Source organism: Battus philenor, unplaced genomic scaffold (genome assembly GCF_028537555.1).
Source record: "Battus philenor isolate CCGP_79_NKW_IND1 unplaced genomic scaffold, ilBatPhil1.0.hap1 SCAF_8, whole genome shotgun sequence".
NCBI lineage: Eukaryota > Metazoa > Arthropoda > Insecta > Lepidoptera > Papilionidae > Battus > Battus philenor.
Window position 1 is genome coordinate 10,540,546 of NW_027181748.1, and position 21,668 is coordinate 10,562,213.

General features: G+C 31.2%; 1 protein-coding gene across 1 annotated transcript; it reads left to right on the forward strand.

Annotated features, from left to right (window-relative positions):
• The first annotated feature begins 12,144 nt into the window (after positions 1-12,144).
• Positions 12,145-17,401, forward strand: LOC137931840 (RYamide receptor-like). Its single transcript, XM_068775351.1, has 6 exons — positions 12,145-12,779; positions 13,710-13,908; positions 14,691-14,759; positions 15,308-15,466; positions 15,905-15,992; positions 17,202-17,401. Exons 1-6 carry the CDS (start codon positions 12,145-12,147, stop codon positions 17,399-17,401), a joined length of 1,350 nt encoding a protein of 449 aa, XP_068631452.1.
• Positions 17,402-21,668: the final 4,267 nt, after the last annotated feature.

Consider the following 21,668-nt stretch of genomic DNA (forward strand, 5'->3'; position numbering starts at 1 on the left):
TTCATGATCAGTTTATAAACCCTAGTACTTTTAAATCCATTTCTCTTCAGTGCTTCGTTAAATTAATATTTATTTTTATTTAATTTCCGCTCCCATGTAAGTAAAGAATATTATAAATCACAAACAAAATATTTCCGTCATTATTGTATATTAGGTATAAGGTCTTATTCTTTTCTCTGTAAAAACATTTCTCAGAAAGATCACTAATTCTTAGGCGTTTTGATTGATATTTGTTTGGTTCATACTTATTAGTTACTTAGTTCTTTAATATTCGTATATTTATTAATGGAAAAGTGAGTATAGGAGTATATACACGTTAGTATAAGTATATGCACATAAATTCGACATTGTATCTTGTACAGGGTGATTTGCATAGAATTGAAAGCTTTGAAAGAGTTAATATCTATCTATCTATATAATAACGCTATCAAAAAAATCAATAGTTTCAGAAATAATAAAAGACGTAACAATGATACAGTAAGAAAAGGTGTTTTAAACTCCGGTTTACTACATAAAATTTTTTGTACACTACCTTTCTCAGCAAACTTTATACTTTATAGTTAGTTGAAAAAGAACTAAGTTAGAAATTGGTGTAAAATATTTACAGCTTTTTGCTTACTATTAAAGCTTTAATACCTGTAATCATCGTGTATAACCATGTGAATCTAAAAATTCCACTTATAATAATCATAGACGAAAAGATAGAAAAAATACTTACTGCTTACTTGTAATATTAAACTGCGCAGTTATTTCCAAGAATGTACAAATTAACGTGACACGTTTCATCCGAGCCATCAAAAGTACTAATAAATTTTCCGCCGTTTACAGGTCGTAAAATAGTTCATTTTATGGCTCTTCTCAAAAAGACCTTCATAAATTTGTTTAGCTATAGATTTTTTTATAATTAGACCCTTTATTACCCTAAGTGAGCTTGAATAATGTGTGAGTATTTAATTGTAATAATATTGTGTGTGTGACTCCCGTAAATCGATAATTATTTACTTACGTGTTGTAAATTATTATAACGATTTAGGTTAAATTATAAAAGTACAATCAAAACAGTCTGGTAAAATTAAATTCTTTTAAATTAGAATCAAAATAAATAAACACTTGTAACACTAATCAGATTTATTTCATATAAATGGCTTTATAGTTCTCATAATTTGGCATACCTAACAGCGATGTCTAAAGAATGTAAATCTAAAGAGTCGAATCGTAAGAGTAATATAGTTCGTAAAGTTCCCGCCAAAAATTAAATGCCTCGTTCGAGAATTAGAACTACTTTTTTATAATACCGTTTATGGTAATGTTCAGGACCCACTACATACATTGATTAATATTTATGTTATAACTAACTAAGTAATAAGTTTATCCGTTTCAAAATTAAAAAAATCCAAGCATGCGCTCTCACGTAGAATGGAAAGCTTCATTCGCCTCAATACCGCAGGCGGGCGTACCGGCTAAAACCTATCGTCACTAAAATTTCGAAAGTGCGTTAATATTTTAAAGTTAAAAGTGAGAATTGCATGAAATGAGTTTCTGTACCTATTAAAAATTTTAAAAAATATTTAAAAATATCATATAAAACTGGCCGTTACAACCAAGTGAGAGTTTTTATTTTTTTTAAATATAGAACACTTTATTAAACGTTCAAATAAATTAATGCATTTAAAACGACATCGTGGTTTGGTGACTGATATTTGTTCTACAGGTATGTTTATTCTTCTAAAATTAATAAAAGTGTTTTCCAAATATAATATTCTATTATTTGAAGAATATGTCAACGCTACGATTTGTTAAGATATTAATTACTATCATCTTATATGTTTATATCATAGACTAAATTGGTAAGTTTTCTGTTTGTTTTTATGTACATAAGTGTGCTCTAAATTTGCAACGTACAATATTTTTACAAGGCCTTTTACCTAATGTAATGTTTAAGTGTTAAGTATGTCTTTATTTGTTTCATGTGTTGTGTTAACTAATTTGTAATATAACTCTATCGGATCATTTGCTCAAAGTCGTTGTTATTTATTATATGTATATAATTTGTGCTTATATTGATATTCTTTTATATACTTCATATTTATTCGTTTACAACTATAATGAAAATTTCGCATGACGACTAAAACATTATAACCACAACTTTATTTAGTTGTGCGGTGAAAAAATAAAACAATTTTAAATTGTATTGATACGGAAGTTTATCTTGATTGTCACAACGAAGTATTTTAGACTAATTTTGTTTTCTAACTATACATATATTTAGTAGATAAGTGATTCGCTGATTTTTGACCTTAGAAACGTTAGTGCTAACCTAAGAAATAACTTTGACTTTGTGACTAATAACTACTTAATTAAAAACGTTCAAATCTCAAACTTAAATGCTTAAAATTCATTTTCTCTATATCATAATGATCCGTCTCAATTTCAAATAATTTTGCGACTTTAGGTGATTGATATACTTTGTACACGTGGCGGTTAAAAATGTTATTTAAAACTGAAAATACGAAACACATGTCAAAAGTTTGATCATGAGGAAATGTGGATTGTAAGTTTAAAAATACAGCTACAATACGAATTTGACTATACAGTGCGATCGAGTGTTATGCGAAATAAAGAAATCGTACCTTAATTAATTCAGATAGGAATTTCTGCTGAACGGATACATTATTTTATTTATAAATCAATAGCACCTATCCTCACACAACATTTTCAAGGGATGTTAATTCTGGAGTACCTGCCGGCCATATTGTCAGTTAATTTGTTAACCAATCCGTGGTAACATAATAATACGAGTTTTTATTTTTCCACATTTCGTCAGATCGATTTCCAAACCAAATAAACAATTGTCTAAACATTTTTGAATGGAGTATAACATACTTAAAAGTATTAATTAAAAATGTTCAATATTTATAATAATACATATGTTTAAGACTTTTAATATTATTTAATATTCATGTTGCATATTTTGGGATTTCCTGTAAACAAGACGGCTGGTTATAGGTACATCTTATCAAAAATTCAATGGTTTTAGTAACTATGAATAACAATTATAATAGTATAAGTAAAAGCGTTTTCAACATTCGGATAGCAATTTATTAAAATATATTATTGTTCACAGCTTGGTCATGTTTGGGACATAACTAATAGAATAAATTGGTTTATCGCATTTTAACAAAAAGAAATCAGCGTAGCGTTGATTGGCAATTGTTGTAAAAGCTTTAAAGCTTTTCGTTGATACTTGTGTTATACATTCTTCATTTTAAAACATTTACTAACTAATCATCCCATATATAACATATAATTTTTCCAACTAAATTATGTTAATTGAATAACTTTATATGAATGAGATTCATATGATGATGAATCTCAAAAAATCTCGAAAAATCAAATTCTTCTTACAAAGTGGAATGTGTCACGTTAAAGATTTCAGTTATATTGTTCCCGTTAATCTACACAAAAGATTATGTAATTGTTTGTTCATTAACTATATTGTTGAGTACAATCAAAATGTAATAACACATTTATTTATTTATGGAATTTAGTTCGACTTAATTAATCATTTTTGTAATATCTATAAATTTTTTGCACTACTGCAGTTTACGTGTCAAGACAATTACTTTGTTTAAGGTACTCTTGTAAAGACCTCTAGAAATACAAAATTAGCCTGCGACGTTAATGGCACGACCACGTTGTAATTAAATCGTGAAGTAAATAAACGTGTCATTATTTTTATTAATTGTTATAACTAGCAGTTAGGAATGGGGAGATCCTTAGATGTACAAAAGTGACTGACATACCCCAGCGGATTAGCAAATTGAAGTGACAGTGAGTAGGCCACATAGCGCGCAGTACAGATGGTCGCTGTTGCCCTAAGCCTGTTGCCTTTTGGAGACAACGGGCAAGCGCTACATAAGACATCTACAAAACGGACCGATGACCTTGTTCAGGTCACCTGAAAACGCTTGATGCAGGCCGCTTTCTTTTAATCGTAGTGGAAATCTTTCGTCCGATCGAAAATGATGATGAAAGAAAATTAACTTCATTTAATACTTGAAGAGTAGAACTCTTTATCTTGCAGAAAACGGTTAAAGCTGAGGCTTGTAATTTCTGTGGCGTTCTACTGTAGGCTGTTGTTATGTTACGACGTAATTATTGTTTATGGCGGTAGTAAAAGAGAAAATCTTTTCTCTGCTCCATCGCCATCTTTTTATGCGTCCTAAGTTTATCGAGCGTTATCGCAAAACAATTACAGTACAGTTGCTATTTATTTTTATAAATTAACAAAAATGCTTGATTAAAGTGCATAAATTGTCTAATCTTTAGTTTTTGTGTATATATATTTTATATTTCTGCAAAGCTCGAAGGTTTAGAATTTAAACGAAATTTGTAGGAATTTTAGTAGAGAATTCTGATCCTTGTCTGTTACTTGACTACGGTGCTATTTTTATTTTAATGACAATCAACTTTACAAACTTGATACATTTATAAATTAAGTTCACCTTTCTAAAAATGTGTAAATAGGTATATGATGATTTGTTATCACTTGCTTATTATATAATTAGCTGTCGTTATTTAACATGAGATTGTATGTTTCTGATATTGATTTTAAGGAAAAGTTTTTACAAATATTATATAATCATCTGTGGATATAGCCACGATCTTTTCCTACACTAAAGATGTAGTTCTATAGTGGACAACTAACTTCCTTTAAATTAAAGTCACTCGCCTTTAGAAGGAGTATATTGGATCTCAGATTTGAATAGAAAATATTTCTTAACAGTATTCAAAACTCGAATATTTTAAACCGATCCAACTTAATAGATTCCGAAGATCCTCTCGATACCCGGTTTCTCTTTTCGGAAACATAATATATTAAACTAAACTGTTTGGAAATGCACCTAGCCGCTAATCGGTTCACATGAACATATTGACCAAAGATTTAACCAAATTATTAAAATATCTTGAAGAATAGCTTATTTTAAAGTACAATTTAATCATTTGTGTGTCACCCATGTAACGATGTGCACATGTAAACGGCGTTGTTACATTATTTTATTATAATAAATATAATAAAATTTAAAACCAAAACCTCTTTAATTATGTTTATATGTTTCTCTATTACAATATTAAAAACAGTTCGTGTAATATGTGAAATATTTTATAATAATAGCGTCGGTCGAAAATGTTTGTTAATGCATATACTGTTAAAAATAATTGAATGTTTTAGTTAAATAATAATCCTGAAAACTAATAATGGCAGTGTATTCTGAAATATTAAAATATGGGAATATAATTTAGCAAATATTTAGGTAAATATTATGTTGTACTAGACTGAGCATTACACAAAGCATAACAATATATAACAATCTTTTTCATGAACTGATGAATTGTTGTGTTTAGATTATCAAATGTCCCTAATGGCTGTCATTATTACCTCTTCATATATCGTCCCAGTGCGAATTTATTTTGAGCTAAGCAAACAGATAAAGCAAATGACTTGAGGGGTAACACGGAATATTCGTTTTGTTGTCTAACCGAATTATGATGACAATTATTTGTTGAATTGCATTCGTATTTGCGATATGCTATAATTAAGAAGAGTAATTTTGAACAAAAAATTTGTTTATAAAATGTAAAGTATTTTCTCAAATATAATTTGCATTTGTTCTTAAATTAAATCTATCAGAAAAATTTTATTTTTGAAGATTACGTAATATGGATTGTGGACATGTTTATAAATCAAACTCATTATATGGGGGTAAAATGTAGAATGGTGTAGTAATGATCTGCAGCTTTGTTAATATGTGACAGTCTTTATCGAAGATTTTTTAGAGGGCGTATATCACTAAGTAAAAAATGTGTGTTAAATAAAATGACAAGATAGTTCCGTTTTTTGGACTTAATTTATCATGTACAAAGGGTTGTTAAACGACGTCCTGCTTAGAAATTTCTGTAGTTTAGTGATAGTTACACAAAAAAAATCATAACGATCCGTGTCAAAAAAATTAATGTGACCGATTTTTAAATATTACTGTAAATTAAAGAATTTCCTAATCGAGTGCTGTTAGTTTGTGCATGTTATAATAAGAAAAACTCTCTATTTAAAAAAGGACTATAAGTTTTTAATATATACATTACACGGTGTTCTTGATTTTTTTTTTCTTTAACTTGGTACTATCGATTGCGGTATATATAATAAAACATTGTAATTAATTAAAGAGTAAAAATAGTAAATTTAAATTTAAGGTTCCAACGGCAATTAATTCTGTGTGCCACGTGGCCTGCCCACCGTCACCTCCACTTGCCAATCGGGGCTATGATGATTAATGGGTTATTTGAGATTTACTTCGTTATAACTGTTTCTGTCACGAGCATACCACTAGCCTATTGCCTACGCTCTGTAATTGTGTGTAGATTAGCAGGAATAAGCAATTATTTAAGAATAGTTAAATGGCAACAGGTTTCCATATCTTTTGATATGAATTATTGGGAATAACGATTAATTCGTTTCGTTTTCATAAACACATTTTCCACAATTTTTGCCAAACGAAAGCCTTTAAAGTGACAGCTTATTCCGGTGTCAATAACTTCCAGATTCTTCCTTCCGTTTTAAGCGCCACTTAGAGATGACGTTTTTTCAATATATTAATAAATCGAATATCTGTTAGCTGTGCTGCGAGAGATGTTCTTGAGCACATCGAAACCTTGCGATGTTTTTCATATGAACTTAGGTCGTAAGTTGTAGAAAGGCAATTTATCACCTATCGAGATACGGATTCAATTCGAGTTTTTTATGAACGTTTGTGACTGGTTGAAAAAAATGGATATTCTGCGACTGAACATTCCCAACGACATATAGCTTCCAACTAAAATTTTCAAAGATACAGTAAAGTTTTTTTTCTATACATAAACGCTTGGGGCGTTTTCATACAGGAAAAAGTGTTTGATGTACTTATTGAAGCGTAAAAATATTTAAGTAAAAATGAGAATATTTAAAAACATGTAGATATATTACCAACCCTTTCATATTAACTATATCATTTTATCGGGTAAAGCAAATCTCTGGTTCTTTTCTTTCGGAACAATTCCAGCAAGCGACTTTTTATTTTTATGTTCCCAAAAAATTCATCAACCAACATCATCGTTATCAATCTCTGCTGGACATAAGTGTCACCCGTATATTTTGGGGATTTCTCCAGAACCATAAAGTCCCAACATCCACCTGCACTGCACGTTATCTGGTCTGCTAACTAAACTACCAATCGCAGGGCAAATTTGAAGAGAGAGAGAGAGAAAAATATATACTTCTTAAGTTTTAGTAATTATATCCGTATAAACCGACGATTAGACGTTAATTTATATTCTTTATCCAATAGTCCTGTGCTAAGGTCAGTGAACAAATTATTCTGATATTCTTTGATTATTATCTCAGTGGTATGGAAAAATCGAAATCTACAACACTTGTCACTTGCGGTTTGACCTTTTTACTGATTTGCTAATAATAAGGCCTTTTACATTTTTGCCACATAACATTTTTTTCTTTTTTTATCAGCGATAAATTTGTATAGCGCATTAACAGTAGAATATTTTTACATGCTTGAATGAAAATATGATTTCATTTAAATTCAATGGTGCAATTTATTTTGTGAGAAGTATACACGGGTTTAATGAAAGGTATTTATAGAATTTATCACTTGTGTCACAAATGTTTCTTAAATAATATGTAAATACCTTACAAAATCCTTGGTGCCCGTATACATGTATTTTATTGAATCAACTTGATTGTGACAATCCACACAGATTGGCGTACAAATGCTTTGTAGTGAACTGTCGATTGAATAAGACGACACACATTTGTGAACACAGTACAGACAAAAATAAAAAAATAAATAATTTAGTTAGATAAATTATATCATCGGGGCGATTCAATTTGTTAAAAATTTATGGCAAATCTATAAAAATGTAGGACTGTAGATTTAGCAGTAATATTACAAAATCTGATTACGTCTGGTAAATTTTGACAGATGACTTTGTTAAGCTGTTGTATTAATTAAAGTTTTCGAAGTAAATTCGTATACCTAAAAACCTATGTATATAAGCTAAAATATGTATATTTCTTATTAAATCGCTGAACATTATTACAGTATGCGATTGTTGATATTACTTCATCTTTCGAGTTATGTATCACAAGCTTGCAATTTTTAAATATATTTTTTTACTCGACTTGGACAAGGTTGTCTGTCCTCCTTGTGAGTGAACGTCCTATGCTGCGCTTATTCCCTAACAAAAACAATTGAAATTAATTTCGTGATGATCTACATCATGTCAGCCAATAAACGCCCACGAAAGGCAAAGAAGCTCCTTATAGCGCTATAAAATAGTTGTCAAAAAGAAAATATATTATTTTCTAACGCCCAAATGCAAATAACTTATTGATTCATATGAAACTTTTTTGAAAGTTTATCATCTATGCGGCTTTTTGTTACAGAACGCGTTGTCCTAAAATGTTATCAAACCACTTTAGGTTTTATTGTACCATTTAATGTCCTGGCTTTTACGTCTAGCCCCAAACGCAGATAATTTATCTGACCAATTGTACGATTACATACTAGTTATTACATGGATGGGACATTTAGATGTATTCAATGGAAATGATTAGGATGTATTCATTGGATAATGTAACAAACTTACCCTTTCGTCATTTTTATTTAATTAGAGAAATAGACTGTGAACATAGAGGTATACTTTCTTCACTTAAAGGAAAATATCGAGTGTGTATGCTTAGAGGGGAATGATCGATGTCCAACTTTAAGTTTTCTCTTTCTACCCTTTACAGAATTTTCATGTGTAATATTCCTTTATATTTTGAAACCGTCAGAAGTTAAAAATATAATAAATCATTTTACTAATTTATACATTTGATGATTTTATTTAATTGAAGCGGTGAAGTTTATTCAGTTAATTTACTTACTCTACTCGTAAATACATTTAGGAGGGCATCTGCGTAGATACTCGTGTGGTTTATCGCTTTCCATGTTTTAAACTGAAATATGTCATAGCTAATTCAATTACTTTTCTGGAGACACTGAGTAATTTATTACTTAATTGTCTAATACTTTTCAAATGAATCCCCCAAAACCTTTTTAGGTTTAACTCCGTTATTAGTTGTCCCCCTTAATTTTGACCCTCTAACTCCGCTTGCGCGTGTAATTTCTCAAAGAGCGCTCTTAGCTGACCTCTACTCGGCAAAAGGAATATTCTTATTTAATCTCTGAGCCTTATAACTCCAAGAGATATCGTGATGAGTCCTTACATAAGTGAAAATCTCTTATATATGTATATAAAGAAGTAAGAAAAAACTAAAATATAATAAGTATAGGAATTATCTTAACGCAGGTATGTCGCGTATTTTTCGTTTGTGTTTTTATAGGTTTATGTTTATAATTAATTTATTTTTTTGTGTTGCAGACTAAAATTACATTAATATAAAAAGTGTACAAATAGCGTACCTATTAACAAATGTATTATAATATTTCGTTCAAAAACTCCTCATATTGTAAAATGTATAAATTAAATTTTCTTAGAATGTACAGTACTATAACATATATATACATATTTATAACTATACAATAACACCTTAATACGAGCACTATAAATAAGTTTGTATTTATCTGCTTTCAGAAAAAGAAACAAAGGTAATAACTTTATGCCGTTGAACGTACAAAGATATGATAAAGCCTTTCACATTTGATATTCGCGCGCGCTGACGTGCTGGGATTGTTCATTTTTGCGATAAGTGTTATAATAATTTTCTACAAAAAGAAAATTAAAGAAATATGTTTCATTTTAATTAGGATCTACATGTTGGTTATTGGTGTTAATACATGATTCCAGTGAATTTTCTACGTAATAAATATGTAATTTTTTAATGGATTCAGGCGTTACATTGCGGAAGTCCATCCTAAATAATAAAGGACCAATATCTAGCCACCTCCGCACATGCAGTGGTTGTCGTGCATGAAAGTGCACCGCCCGCCAGCCCGCTCGTAAATGCGCATGCGACAGACAATGCCAACTACACAACCGCCACCGTAAATTCACTCAACACGTGTTTCACCCCTCCACGGGGCATCTTCAGGAGTTGTTACACAGATTAGTGCTAACAGTGCAGACTCGGTGTTTATTGTCTGTCGCATGCGCATTTACGAGCGGGCTGGCGGGCGGTGCACTTTCATGCACGACAACCACTGCATGTGCGGAGGTGGCTAGATATTGGTCCTTTATTATTTAATAAATATGTGTAAAATCATTACCCCTAAATAGTGCAACTGAGTATTTGAACGCAAAGAGCATGTTAATTTAGCCACTTTCATATTTGATTTTCCAATATGTCTTTAAAATATAATTTATTTACATTTGATTTAGAAAAAAGGCATTCACTAAAACCTATTTAAAGAAAATAGTTGAATCTATTAAAAGTATATCTAAATAAATAAATTAGATTATATTGTTAAAAAAATAACTATTTTAACGGTTATCTCTTCTGTTAAAAATCGTGTAGTTCTCTCAAATTCTATTGTTTTTGATTTTCTTCTTTTCTTATGATGTGAAGAAAAATTATCAGAGTTATGTCTGACTCCTATCTACTAAAACCTTCTTGGTGGTGGTCCGTAAGTATTTCTAGAGTCCCCGGTATTTCCTTTAAAACTTAGGGTACCCCCGGGATGAGCTTTGGCCTGCGTTTCGCATGCATCAGGTTGTTGTTCTTAGCACCCTTGTGCTGTAACAGCAAGAGATCATCTCAAGTTGCTGTCCCTGGCTTCACTTAATTGAACGATGAAAGTATTCACCCTTAAAATGTAACAGATTTCGTTACGAAGTCCTATTCTCAAAATTTTAAAAGATTAACGGAATAAGGCTTTCATTGCTTTCGCCTCGTCATCTCCGGTCAAATAAATGATTCGCTCGTCTTAGAGAAACGAAGAAAGAATGAAGAGGAAAATATTTAGTCCGGGTGTACTAAATATTTTTTTATAATTCATAGCTGCGATGGATTTGAATGTGAAATGGAATTGTTTTTACCCCATATATTACCAGTGACGTATGTTTTTTTTATAAAATCAAGGGTAAAATAATGTAATCGAAAAAGACTCAGTGATCTCGTATTATTTATTTCATTTGACGCGAGTCACTATTATGTAAATTTACGTCCATACAGTGTTCAATATACAAATATATTTGTATGAAGAATTTTGTTTGGTCTGATTAATATCTTTTTTTAAATATTAATTTTTAGCTTTATCAAAGGCTTTAGATGTCTCAAAGGAGGCCAAAGTTGCTCAAATGCTTCAGAAAGATAGCGGAGGACGCAATTAAAAGAAACGAAACTGACACAGGTCGGGTAAGCAGCCAAATAAACAGAGGGTAGAGAAAAGAATAATAAAACTAGAATTAAATGAACTAGGAAAAAACAATAAACACCAAAAATAATATAAGTTAATAAAATAAAAACTGGAAACTGTGATAAATAGTGATAACTAGTAATAAATTAGCATATTAAATAAGGCTGTAAAATAGCATTAAATTTCAATTCAGGTAAAGAAATGTTATATAACCCGGATCTGTGATATTTGAGAAACGAGGGAAAGGAAGTGAGGGGATGATTGAAAGGAAATAAGTATGAAAAAGAATGATAGGAAATTGTGGAATGAAAAAAGAAAAAAAATAGATCGCACGAAGAATGATAGAAGAGTACAGAAATATAAGGAAAAGAAAGTGAAAAATCATTAAAGAGTATCAAACCCTGCTACAAGAAAGTGAGTACGAGAGCAGTAACAGGAGCCATTAGAAAGAAAATAAAAACTCATCCCGAAAAAAATTATGTCCTTTTTTGGTATCAAATCATTAATTATTAAAATTATATAAAAGTTATAGTCAACACAACACAACACACATTGTTTGCGCAATATTATTTACGAAAACATTATTCTTTATATAAATTGTTGCATGTGTTTGAAAATCGCTTTATTAACAAAATGATTTGCTACATGGCTTACATTTAAAAAAAATGATAATGTGAGTTTTTAACGTTTTGTTTCAGATAATCCACGCTATATCATGGAAAACTTGTAATCCAGCATGTTTCATTCCCTAACTTCGACGGTTCAAAGCTTTACCGAAAAATATGACCAGGCGGAAAGCGAGAATGAAGATTTCGTTAATAATACCTACCTGTATAACTTAACTACATTTGAAAATACGATAGTATGCATTTTCGAAGACACATCTGATGATTTCTTAACATCCACATCTTTCCGAACTGTGGTCTACATCATGTACAGTGCAGTTTTCGTTATAGCTCTAACGGGCAATGGATTAGTTTGCTTCGTTGTTCACACTTCGCCGAGGATGAAAACAGTGACGAATTATTTTATCGTAAATTTAGCTGTTGGTGATATTCTAATGACATTGTTTTGTGTGCCATTTTCTTTCGTGCCTGTTTTAGTACTACGTTACTGGCCGTTTGGTGACGTCATGTGCCACGTCGTAAATTATTCTCAAGCTGTATCAGTACTCGTGAGCGCATACACCCTCCTTGCAATTTCCATAGATAGATACGTGGTAATTTTACATCCTTTAAAGCAACGGTTGGGTAAATTAGCTGCGAAAGCAATCGTGATCGCCGTTTGGAGCGGTGCACTAGCCACGGCATTACCCATACCTATAGTATCACAACTACAGAAGCCTTCTTTGTGGCATTTAGCGTGTGATGTGTAAGTTATTAAAATATACATATCTCATTATACATATGAATTTTGTAATTAAGACTTTCTAAATTAGTACCTTGAGCCATGCTAGCCCAGCGGTAGAGGATTGAGACCTCGTAGGTCGCGAATTTGACTCAATTGTACTTTAATTATATGGGACTACCACGTGCTCGCAAACAAGTTTCCCGTGGGCAGTAGCGTTCTCTGCGTATCATACTTTACTGCGATCGCCAACCTGCCAGCTAGGCGAGGCGATTAAAATATCTCTCCTTTTGGTGTTTTTGGAGGAGGTCTGTGCCTTGTAGTGGGAGGCTACTAACTGAAACGATGAGATTATTACCATTGTGCTGATTTACTTACATATCTAATGTTTGCATAGACATGAACATTCTTAAAATTTTATATTGAAAACTCTTGATTTTTAATTTAATGGAATCAGGAGTTATTTTGCGGAAGTCCATCCTAAGTAAGAAAAGGACCAATATTTAGCACTTCTGCACATGCAGTCATAGTCGTGCAACAAAGTGCACCACCCGCCAGCCCGCTGATAAATACGCATGCGGCAAACAATGCGAATTACACAACTACCACCGTTAAATCACTCAACACGTGTTTCACCCCTCCACGGGGCATCTTCAGGAGTTATTTTTTTTATTTTTGTTTAATGAACTTCACAGTCATTACATTTGTGTGTATTGTATACGTACAAACGACTTTCTAATTTTATGAAGTCTATAGAAAGACAACAAGCTTATATCAATTTATTTTTGATGTATATTTTGCGATATAATCCCGAAAATATTTGGTCGGTAATTGGATATGTTAGTATTATAATAATATAGCATAGACTTATTAACATTCATGCGTACGTATCTAAGTGGTAACAATAGTATAATTGTAGTCGTAATTGTAGTTAACAAATATTTTTTTTATCAGTTACGTATGCGCCGAGAATTGGACCGATAAAAAACGAAGCGAGCAATATACAATAGCTTTGTTGACTTTGCAATTCGCTTTGCCTTTAACTGCACTCGTTGGAACATATGCTCGAATAGGTTATGTTGTTTGGGCCGTTCGACCGCCCGGAGAAGCTCAATCGGACCGTGACACACGTATGCAGAGTTCTAAACTCAAGGTGAGTTTAATTATTTATAGTCAGCAGTTAATTTAAAAGAATGTTATTAAGTATTATGTACAGGTATAGCAAATTAGAATAAAAACTTATATTATTAAATTTAATTGAAATAGGTTTCCCGAGTCACTGAAATATATCTTCATCATTTCAGTTGGCGGACATCACTGCTAGACATAGCTCTTCCTCATAGATTTTTAATGGAGCCGGTTAAAAGCGGCCTGCATCTAGCGACGAACTCATCAAGGTCATCTGTCCACCTTGTGGGTGACCGTCCTGAGCTACGCTTGGTGGACCCTGATCTCCCCTCTAGAATCTTTAAGGCCCAGCGGCCATGTTCTGCTCATTATATGGGCTGAGCATGTCACTGTCACTTTAACTTCCGAATCCGCTCAGTATTCTTCATTCAATGTCGTAAAGATATCTCTTATATAGCCCTTTTTATGGCTCATTAGGCTACTGTGAGCTTGTCGGAGAGGTTCGGAATGAAGATACCATGTTTCAAAAAACACATTGGTCGTAGACCTTCGTCCGTAGACGCTGATGGATGTTGGTCGAGTTCAATTTGTCGATTGGTCTGAGCTAACAATTTGCTGTCGCAATTTTCTAATATTTCATCAGAAACATTATATATGTTTACTTAAAAAAGTTACAGCCATTTCTAGGCAAATCTTTATGATTATTTATGATCTTTTTTAGTTCTTTTTCATTATGGTTTAAAATTTTTAACGAAAATGTCTCCTATATCCCTTTAACTTTTTCTCAACTTTAGTATAATTTTTCAGATGATTAAGATGATGGTGACTGTGGTTGCAGTGTTCATAGTTTCTTGGCTGCCGCTGAATATTTTAATAGTAAGTATTAAAATAAGCATTCTGTGTGTTTCCTAAAATATTTCCTGATAATAATCATATTTTCCACTCGGACAATGAGCCTTATCAAAATTTGTCTTGTAGTAACAATCTTAAACTAATGTAATCATTCAGTAGCAGCGATCTATTTTGCATATGCTGTATATCTTTTATCAAGAATAAATCTTTGATTATCGTGTACTTGCCATTCGATTTTCATATTTTATCGTCCGCTAACCCGCAAGTCCCGACTGACCTTAAAATAATCAAATCGTCGACGAACCACAGAGAGATGATAACTTATGCGCCGTGCGACTGTGAACTTTCCATGATTTTATTACCTCAGGTGCATGAATAGCCATGTAATTTTCACAAACACAAACATTCCGTGATTGGCTGTTCCTTACAGATTAGCAATGCGGTAACTTCACACCACAGTCTTTTACATATTTAAGGATAAAGTAACTAACGTTTTCTACCCTTAAAACAGATATTATAATTTCCATTAGGGTTAATAAATTTGTTCGTAATAATTTTTACTTTAAAATTAGATGCTGTGGACGTTTTATGGGCAAGACGAAGAATGGACGGCTTGGCCAGGATTGCCATACATATGGTTTGCGAGCCACTGGCTTGCGATGTCTCACTCATGCTATAATCCAATCATCTACTGTTACATGAACAATAAATACAGGCATGGATTCAAGCAGGTATTGTGAATTTATCAATAAGTAAATGCATTCCTTAGTTAATCGAGAAATTGTTTTAGTAAGAAATAACATTTATTATATTATAGAAGAATCTTTTATTTAATTCTGGTATTTTTTCCTTTAAAGTAACATAATAACTTTCTTTAATTCATACATTTTTTAGGCATGTGCTAAAAAGACACCTTCCGTTACGTAAAATGTTCAATGTTTTAGGGGTTGATCTTCCAGGAAGCGCGCTGGTGGTCTTCGGTAATTCCTGAGTACATCTTGTTGTCGGTTTCGATCTCCTTCAGCACCTCGCCTTTCTTGCCACGTTCATAACCTGATTTAACTACAATATTGTAATAAATAAAAACTTATAGTAAAATGATAACCGCGATTCTAATTCTTCCTGTACTAAAGTTAACAGCGTGTGAAGTTCGAAAATTATTTTTGCAGGCTTTGAACAAGTTATTATGCATCAAAATGAACGTACCGGGACGTTCATGTCACAAATCTAGCATTTGCGACGGAGTACCTATGTCGGGTAAGTATACTATGTCGTATTTTTATTTCATGGATATACAGGATGATACATTTAAAAGCTTTAGGTGAATGTACAGCTTATTTCTCAACAAAAAGCTGTTTAACTTTTACAGCAATTTCTAATTACATTATATAAAATTATTACTCTGAAATTCTTTTGGAATACGATAGGCCAATAATTTCTGGGAATATAAAATCTGAACGATCACGGATCTTTGGGGCAGACCTATGTCTTGCAATGGTCTTCTATGGGCCGACACGATGATAATTATCCACTTAGGGCTTTTTAATAATGATTACTATGAATTTTAACATGGTATAATTAAACTAGAACCAAATAAACTCTAGTATTATGACATACTTTAACGTTAAACATATGGCTAATTGAATTCAAACGTGCCCTGATCTGAGAAGAGCCCACTTTTAATAATTTTCTAAATGTAAACAAATATACCAAGGTTATCCGTTAATCTCCGGTGTTACGTACACAGTAAAAATATATAAAGTGTTATAAACGGTTTATAAATTTTATTTCATATCATTTTATATCGTGGCACATATATTTTAAACATATGTACGTGCCACGTACAACGCTTAGAGGAAATGGCCCAAATAAATAATTATTATATTTATTTATACGCAACTGGTATTATACCTAAAAATGACTTTTAATATGAATCAAAAAGTTGAAAAAAATACAAGGTATAATTACGATTTATTTACACAGAGTGATTCTTTGTGCATGTAAAATCTTTAGAGGGGTGCATTTATAGCTCATTTGCTGTCAATTAAATCACCTTATCCAAAATCAATGTGTAGTAAGAAAAAACTTTTCAAACTACGCAATAATACTATGAATATATTATTAAAATTAATTTATATTATTTATCATCAGTCTGACTAAATTTTGTATTATCGAAAGTAATTACAAAAAAATAATGTAACATATTTGAGTGTCATTTTTTACATAGTGTAAAAGCATTGTAAAAAGGTTTAAAAGCTTTTAGCTGACGCACGAGCTACACATATACACTTTTCAACTTTTTATATACATATCTATAACCAATCTATCGTTATACTATGTTCGCCAGATTTAAACATCGATTAACAATCATATAAGTATCGGTATAAATTCTTTCCTTATTAATAGATACATAGATGATATATTTTAATAGTAACTACTCGTAACTTGTGATATATGATTTATCAGAATTGGAGGGGGTGAATGGTACACACGGCCAACGGATTCTGATGGGCAATAAAATCCGATACTCGCGCGCAAGCAACAGCGAATGCAGATGCTCTAGATGTATGTATATACGAAAAGGAAAGATTAACGTCAACTCTGAAGAAAAATTGAAGACAAACCAGCCACCTGTGCAGATCCTTTCTGTTGACATAAATCTTTAAATATTACATATATCTATTTAATATGACAGCCTAAAATGTATTTCAATTTTTACAATATAATCATATTTAATTTCGTATAAATTTAAGAAAGACTTTTTTAATTAAATGATTTGTTTTGATAAGTAATACATTATTCAGGGTCAAAGTGGACATTTGTGTATAATATTATAAAGTTTTACGTCTGCAGTTACACGGATGTATCGGAAATTGTAAAATGCAATTTAAAGGTTATAATGAGTAAGAAATAATAATTACTAATTCATATTAAGTGATAATATCATTTTGTTGACTAGCAAACTGTCGTTGCCATTATTGTAATAGAAATAGATTATTTATTTGAAAATGATGAATAAGTATTTGAATAGTGTATCGTCGTCATCATTTCAGCCGTAGAACGCCCATTGCCCAATTCAAAAGGGCCGATTAGAAGCTTTCGTCCAACGTCGTCAATCAAATCTATCTATGTAAATATCTATGTCTGTATACCTATGTTTTTCACAAATGTACTTACTCATCACGATATCCTAGGAAACATAATTCATAAATTTTTTGAATATAATATGAATATTCTTTTTGCAAACTAGAGGTTAGCTAAGCGATATTAATGAAATAGTTTAAGCCGGCGTTTATTAAAGAAGGCATATTTTCAAACTATATCTCTGATAGGTATGAAACTTTCCCATAGTATTTTATTGGCATATACAAGATTTAAAAATGGATTTAGGAAATTATAACCACAAAAGGCCACGCAAAACTAGCGGTGGACAGCTTGTGTGTAAGAGAATAATCGTAGTATACTATTAAAGAACAACACTAATGTTAGCTACTAAAGTTATTGTGAACATGTACCTGCAATTTAGTATAGATATTATTTACTTATATAATAGTTTATATAATAATATGCATATAAATATACGTAATAGTTTCTTCTCTGTGTACAAGCGATAATTATTTGTGTAAACGATAGTTTCTGATGTGAAGACGATACGATAACAACCAACGCTTCGCGCGTTTTGTAACAGAGGCGATTCTAGATTACACACGTGCCCTGTTATTATATCTATAGTTCGAGCTACGCAAATGTATAGTAATTACGATAAATATTAATTATTTTTTTTAAGTGTTAACAGTCATTACAATTCCATAGAAAAATATTCTTGGAAGTTATTGTTGAAAATATACAGTAATCTTGAAATAGGTAGTTAAATAAAAAAGATAAGATAAATCCTTCGGTGAGCAACTTTTTCTTTTAGACATTATATTTAAATTATATGTAAGAAAGAAACAAGAAAAACGGGTGATTTCCTGATATACCATACTAATTTCCTGATATATCTAGACGAGGCCATCTAAGTCATTATCGCGGTGCATTTTGGCCCGCCCAACAGAGGTTACTTTTTTTAATAAAACGAAAAGGGTGTTAATGGTAAACCCGACGCGCCCAAAAAGTATGGTACTAGACAGAATTTTAAATTTAATATTTCTTGTATACTTAATCGGTATCCACCATTCTGTTACGTGGAAAAATACATCAGTATCTAATAAGTATGTGTTGTATGTAAATGATTTAGCAAGTGTCTTTGTTTTACGATTTGAAAGATAAATGAAATTACTAACAAATTATTTTATACAGAGACGACCACAACAAGGGACATTCCTAGATTTTGTACACGAAAAGTTTGTGTAAGACCTACCATTTTACATATATTCATTGTCACTTGATAGTATAACTATAAAAAATGGAATGATAAAAAATAAGTTTAAAGCATACGGCTACAAAAATATTTCTGTAATTTTTATCCTGTTTCTTTCTGATTTTCTTTTTGCACTAATTAGAAAAGTATTGTCACACACATAAAAATATCTTTCCTCCTCATTTTATTGTATATTTTAACGCAGAATCACTAAGTAATGATTTTTAAATTTGTTTTATGGTTTGATCACTATATAATAAGACACGCCACAAATTGATAAAATAAATTAATAAATCCACATATATTAATGTAACTTTCGGGCCATTATTTTTCATTACGGTAAACATGACTTGGTGATTCCCGTGCTTCTTTCGAGATAACAAGCGCCATAACTAATATTAGCGGCATGCCAATTATTTTAGACACAATTTATTGAAAGGGATATTGTAATGCTTTCTAATCATCCTAAATCTCTGTCGACTTTTTATATATAAAAGATGACCAAAAAATTCAGTAGTTTTCAAAAAAATATTTGTCGATTGTATACGATTCAACAGCATATCATATATGTATTTTGTGGTATATTTATAATTCTTAAGTAACATCTAACGCTATACTGTCACTTATCTTAACATTATCCCATTGACCAAGTAGATCATAGTTTATTAAAAGATTGTTTACATATTGAATAGTTGAAAGCTCTTAAAAATTGCGAGCGGTATTTGTACAAATTTTAGTCAAAGAAAAAAGTAACAAGCAGCGAGAAGTTATTTATATAAATTCACAATGTAATGAAACGGCCTAAAGTATTAGTGGCTTTGTGGTCGCTTAATAAAAGAAAATTGAATCGTGTATGATCTTGGTAATGTTTATATTTCATTTATTTTTAAAAGCTTCTTATAAAGACCGAGTGAAAATAACATATAAAGCCTTTGAGAGTTCTGTCGATTGTACAGGAAGAATGTAAACTTCATATCAATTTTTAATCCTTCGCGGTATAAATATACTATTGTCACCGGATACAAAAACAGTTAAAATAAGTTTAACTCATCTAAGAAATTTTATTGTACTTACTATTTTTTAAAGTTAGTTATTTTAAGAAATGCATATATGTATACAAAGAATGCCAAATACATACTTTAAAATCTATGCTAGTCAAGTCAAGTTGTTAACATTATTGTCGTTAATTTTAAATATTTAAAATAAATATTGCGTACCTAATCATTATCTATTATTAAGATTATAGAGTTTTTAGTGAAAACTTTATTATAAGAGATAAAAGAAACTGATTGAAAGATATTAATAAAACTGCTGTTGCTTCAAATTGTCGAGTGTTTTATTTTCTACACTAAAAATTAGCATAAAGAAATTATAAAATAAAAATTTAAAGAATACGCAGAAATACTATTAATAGTAGTGTATACTAATAATAGTGTAAAAAAACTGTAGTGAACGAACCTTTTCCGTAAAGGAAAACCTCACTTTCACCTAAAAACAGAAGTGTACACTAAAAATTATGTAAGGTTGCCGTCTTTTGACAAAATTAGTGATGAAAATGTGAGTTACTTCAAGACAATTTTTGATACAAATTTAATACAATGTATATTATGTACTAACTTGCTAAGGACCTCTACAAGAACATTGTAAAGACGTGTTCTTAGAAAAAAAGACACAAAAGTTACACAAAAGACAGTTTGCTGCTAAAAAAGCTAAGGCTAAAGTAAAAAAATTCGATTCGATATAACGAAGTAATTATTTTAAAAGCCAAGTTTGATGCTTCGTGAAAAAGAGATAAAGATAGCATTAACGGACTTCAGATACCATTATATTGAGGCCATTATTTTTGTTTATGGCACAATCCAATACATACAATATGCCTATATTTCATTTAATTGGACGATGTTGTACCTTTGTCAATATCGATTGTAATTAAAATTATTTTTTAGTGTTCAGTAATGAAAATGTTCAATAACTGTTTACATCAAATCCTATGTTTACTATTATCAAAGAAGTAAATTATTTAAAGTTTTTTTATAAAAATATTATTTACTATAATTCGCATCGAATATAATTATGGTATCTTACCCGAAATACAATCTAATGTAACTTACACTTTGTGCATTAATTGTATAGGATTGCTCCACTGCTCACAAACAAGTTTCCAGAAGATGGGCTGCTGCGTACCAAATTACCGCACTGCGCTCGCCAACCCGCCTGCTAAGAGTGGCAATTATGATATATTATGTTCATTTTCTTTGGGAAGCTTATGCCTTATAGTGTGCGTATATGGGTTGAAACGACGACGACGTGTAATGGAGTCAACAACTGTCCATTATTTAGATTTATACTGTATTTAAATATGAAAGTGGGAGATGTAACTTTTAAACGTAGGTAATAGGGCCGACTACAGTGCGGGGCTAAGAATCCGCGTAGTAGATTTAGGCACACGCCTCCTTACAATGCAGTGGCATTCAGCTTATCCAAACAAATTTTTCTTCGCACCTGATCCAATTTTAAATATTACTTCCAATGCTGCTATAGAAGCCTATTCCAGTAATGATTAGCAGGCTGTA